The following is a 5,177-nucleotide window of genomic DNA, read 5'->3' on the forward strand; positions in this document are numbered from 1 at the left end:
ACCCTTAAATTTCTCGTGTTATCATAAAAAATTTCAATAGCTCGATTATATAAAATTTAAACAAACTATTTAATTATTATGTTACAACTAAGAAATTTTTAAATATATAAAACTTAAGAACAATTTTTAAAATATTTTTCATGCCTGTAATTTAAAAATAAAATTTTATTTCAGTAACTTAAAAAAAATCAACCTATATTATATCAATTAATAAAATAAATTTATAATTCTAATTAAGAAATAATAGAAAAAAATACGTAAACAGTTATGCCTAATTTTGTCGATTCTGTAATTCTGTGACCAATAACCATCAAACTTTAATATCTCTCACCACATAAATACTCCACGTTATCTACAAAAGCAATATTCCAAGGTATTGATAGTTACCAAATTCAGTACGAAAGTGGATTCTAGCTACCCAAGTTCCCCAATGGCTTCCAATTACCAAAGCAATAGCGGCAACAACCTTCACCAAACCAAAGTAGTGGTGGTTTTGATACCTTTCCCTGCACAAGGCCATCTCAACCAGCTTTTACACCTCTCACAGCAAATCTTGTCACATAACATCCCTGTTCATTATGTTGGCACAACCACACACATTCATCAAGCAACAACTCGTGTCCAAGGTTGGGACCAGAACTCCATTTCTAACATTCATTTTCATCACTTTGAAGTTCCTCCATTTGTTTCACCTCCTCCCAACCCCAATAATTCAGAAACCAAATTCCCATCTCATCTTATCCCTTCCTTTGAGGCTTCTTCACACCTTCGTGAACCTATAGCAACACTTCTTCATTCCCTTTCATGTGAAGCCAAAAGGGTCATAGTTATCCATGACTCACTAATGGCTTCAGTGGCACAAGATGCTACCAACATGGCAAATGTTGAGAATTACACTTTTCATAGCACCTGTGCCTTCACCAACTTTTTATCCTTTTGGGATGAAATGGGAAGGCCTTCTTTAGAAAACTCACACATCCCAGATTTTCCTTCTCTTGAAGGATGCTTCACAACCCAATTCATAGACTTCATTACTTCACAATGTGAATTCTGGAAATTCAATGATGGCAACATCTATAACACAAGTAGGGAAATTGAAGGTGCTTACATAGAGTTTATAGAACATATCAGTGGTAGCAAGAAGCTTTGGTCACTAGGGCCATTCAACGCTCTATCCATTGAGAGGAAAAATTCAAAGGGAAGGCACGTAACCGTCGAGTGGCTCGATAAACAAGAGCCAAGTTCAGTTATATATGTGTCTTTTGGAACAACCACCACCTTTACAAAGGAACAAATCCAACAGATTGCAATTGGATTAGAACAAAGCAAGCAAAAGTTCATATGGGTGCTAAGAGATGCTGATAAAGGAGACATCTTTGATGGAAATGAAGTGAAAAGGCATGAGCTTTCAAATGGGTCTGAAGAGAGTGTCGAAGAGATGGGGTTAGTTGTGAGAGACTGGGCACCCCAATTGGAAATTCTGAGCCACCCTTCCATAGGAGGGTTTATGAGTCACTGTGGATGGAACTCTTGCATTGAGAGCATAACCATGGGAGTGCCAATAGCAGCATGGCCAATGCACTCAGACCAACCAAGAAACAGTGTTTTGATCACAGAAGTGCTCAAAGTTGGTTTGATTGTGAAGGAGTGGGCTAAGAGAGACGAGTTGGTGACTGCATCTGTTATTGAGAAAGCTGTGAGAAGGTTGATGGAAACAAAGGAAGGTAAAGACATGAAAGAAAGAGCAATGAAGCTTAAAAATGCCATCCGTAAGTCCATGGATGAAGGTGGAGTTTCTCGCATGGAAATGACTTCTTTCATTGCTCATATCACTAGATAGCTCTACCAAATGATTTTCCATTGTGTTTGGCAAGAAAGCATGCACATCTTTCTATTTCTTGAGACACTGTCTGGTAAAATTGCTGAGATGCATATATATGTCAAGCCTTCTTGCAAAAATAAAAGTTCTTTATTTAGAAATTTCAGAACTATTTTTTCTTTGATATCACTGTTTTGACATGCAAATTAATTATGAAATGCATAAAAGCAAGATTGCTAAGATACAACATTAACCGCAAAATGAAACATGCTAGCAACCCATTTAGTTAAGTACAACTTCATTCAAAAGCAAAGAAGTTTAGTACAACAAAAGTCTTTATCTATTGAATTTGTACTGGACAAGTGAGGTAATGGAAATTGTGGTTCAAAGCACGAAGAATTCCATGTCTGGTAGAGACACGAGAAGAGCCCTATAGAAAAGTCACAGACGCAGTCTTATGTTTTAAGTGTGGGCTCAAAGATGCACAAGAAACATGAGCCTTATTTGTATATTTCATTTCTATCACGCGTGAAAGGTACTCACTGTTTAAGTATTCTGCAGAGCTCAGATAACTTTTAAAAAATATATAATTATTTTTTAAATATAATTTTTAGTAGTCATATAATCACTTTTGTCAGAAATTAAATTCTGAAAATAATTTATAAATGGCTTTAAAGTTTAATTTTCAAAAGATATTAAACATACTTGTAAATATTAAATTCAAAAATAATAAGAAAATATAAAGATAATAAAAAATATAGTACAAAAACTAATCTCCCTATGTCAATAACATTTATCATGTACAGAGCCGGCAAAATGGATTATTCATTCAGTTGGGTGAATCTAAACTCACTTAGTAAAGTATAAAATTTAAACTTTGAATTTTGAGCCTAAATTTAATCTGAAGCAAAAAATAAAATAAAATAAAATAAAATTGAACTTTGCAAAATTTAAACAGCACTTAGAGAGACTTAGTTGAAACAGGCAATTTTTGGCTCAACTGACTAGAGTTGGCGGATAAAAAGGAAACCCAAATGGATAGCTTATTTTAACATAGACGAACATCGGGTTTTTTACTTAAATATTATAACTTTAAAAACAAATTATTAAAATAGGATTTTTGCAAAATATTTTCTGTGTCTAAAGTAATTTTTGTTACTCATCACGAGTATTGATATTATAAGAGCTGATACTTATTTTAATAATAAAAAAGAAAGTATCATTTAAACACAGATCAACACTTATCTTTATATTATTAAAAAAATAATCAAATATACTACAGGTTGGGGGCTCTGTTATCTTTCTTTTTGTGTGGAACGATGCTGGTGAGAAAAGAGAATGCGTCAAGGCAGTGAATAACGACAACACAATTGCATTTTGGCTTTTCCTTTCATCCATGAGATGAGCCCAATACATTAGACCGATAGATAAGAGAACTAGGCTGCCCTAAAGTTTAGGCGCTCTACGTACTATGTAAACTTTATTAGATACATATCGAATCCGGTCGCTTGCAGTTTTCGTCCGGATTGCCTGTAGTTCTTGCTAGCTACAATTTTTCATTTGTTTAAGTAAATTTTGGTAAAAAATAATTTTGACTTAAGTTAAAATAAATTTGTTTAAGCTAATTTTTGCTTAAACCAGAAAATTTTACTTAAATAAATTTAGTAAGAGTAGCAAAAATATTAGAAAAAGAAGAAAGAAAGTGAAACTGAAAGAAAGATCAAGAATAGGAGCAAAAGCACAAGTAAGCAGAAGAAGACTAATAGAGAGAAAAAAAAAAGGAGCTAGATGAGGAGAAGGAAATGAATAGGGGTGAAGGGGAGAGGAGGGAAAGAGAACTAGACGAGGAGAGAGAGGAGGAAGAAGATTGAGTGGAGTTGAAAGAAGAAGAGATGGAGAAGGAAAGGAAAGAAAGAGACTAGCGAGGAAAGAAGATGGTGGCTAGATTAGAAGGAAAGGAGAAAAGAAGAAATCAAAGTAATGGAGAGAAGGAAGCATTTTCTTCTTCCTGCATATTTTTGCTTAAACGAATATGATTTGCTTAAACAAAAATATGTAAAAAGAAGATGTTATAGTGTATTTTTACTTTTACTTAAGCAAATTTTTTTAACTTAAGTAAAAATTAGTTTAAATAAATTTGTTTTAACTTAAACTAAAATCACTTTTTATTAAAATTCACTTAAGTGAATAAAAAATTATAGTATGCAGTTTCCGCCAGAATTGCAGGCAATCCGAATCCGATATATATCAATTTCTTTTGCACATATCAAGAATAGTAACGAAAGGGGTAGAATATAATTTTGGAATTTGAGAAAGGCATCAAATGAGACTGTAGAGAGCATAAAGCTATAACCAAAAAACTTACAAAGGAGAAACAATTTTCGACAAAGTGATAATTAAAATATCAAAGTTGTCTCTGATTATTTTTTTAATAATATAAAAATACGTGTCGATCTTTGTTCGAATGACATTTATTTTTTTATTATTAAAATAATAAGTGGGGTTCTTATAATGCCAACACCGATAGTGACGTAGCAAGAATTACTTTAGACAGAGGAACACGTTTTACAAAAATATTATTTTAGTATTTTTTTTAATTTATAATATTTAGGCAAAAAAACCCACAAACATCACATGTCCTTTAGTTTTATAGTTTTATGTATTATCAATTAGATATTATTTATATTCAACATTAAATATAATTAATATTATTTTTAATTAATTAATTAATTAATTAATAATCTTAAGAAATATTTACAGTTAGTTTTATCAAAAATATTTGAATAATATTTTTTAATTTAAAAAATTCAAACAAATTTATAATTTTAATTGAAAGATTACTTTTTAAATTTAATAATTGTTTAACAAATTTTTAATAATATATAGATATTTTTAAAAGGTTTAGTTATTGTGTTTTATTAAGTAAGATAACAAACATATATAATTTGAAAATGTAAAATTATTTTATTTTTTGGAGAAAAGAATTAGGTAGGTGCAAGATTTTATGTTATATAAGGTGCTCATATGTAACATATAAATATGTAATTTGTATCTTAGTTATTTTAAATTTATTTGTCTTAACTCTTTGTGTCGTGATTATTTTCATTTTTAATTGTCTTAACTATGTTAATATTTTAACTTTAGACATTTAACGTGATATTATTTTCAGATAGCTTGTGTATAAAAAATTGTCAATTGTTATAATAAATCAATTGCTTTAATGATGTAAATTTTAAATATACAAATAATTTGATTTTTAAAGAAAAATAATGATTAAGAGGACGAAAAAAAATCTTATCTTATATCATAGTATTCAATTATTAATTATTATATAACGTATACATACTAATATATAAAT

The 5,177-nt window shown here is 30.3% G+C and overlaps 1 protein-coding gene across 1 annotated transcript; it reads left to right on the forward strand.

Moving 5' to 3' along the window:
* The first annotated feature begins 400 nt into the window (after positions 1 to 400).
* Positions 401 to 1,994, forward strand: LOC113873690 (zeatin O-glucosyltransferase-like). The gene has a single exon (XM_027511941.1). It carries the CDS (start codon positions 431 to 433, stop codon positions 1,838 to 1,840), a length of 1,410 nt encoding a protein of 469 aa, XP_027367742.1. The 5' UTR covers positions 401 to 430; the 3' UTR covers positions 1,841 to 1,994.
* The last annotated feature ends 3,183 nt before the right edge of the window (positions 1,995 to 5,177 follow it).

This window comes from Abrus precatorius, unplaced genomic scaffold (assembly GCF_003935025.1).
Source record: "Abrus precatorius isolate BTA unplaced genomic scaffold, Abrus_2018 Scaffold7, whole genome shotgun sequence".
Lineage (NCBI taxonomy): Eukaryota > Viridiplantae > Streptophyta > Magnoliopsida > Fabales > Fabaceae > Abrus > Abrus precatorius.

Excerpts from the sequence above, each read along its gene's own strand:
- LOC113873690 (XM_027511941.1), top strand. The coding sequence starts at position 431 with ATGGCTTCCAATTACCAAAGCAATAGCGGCAACAACCTTCACCAAACC.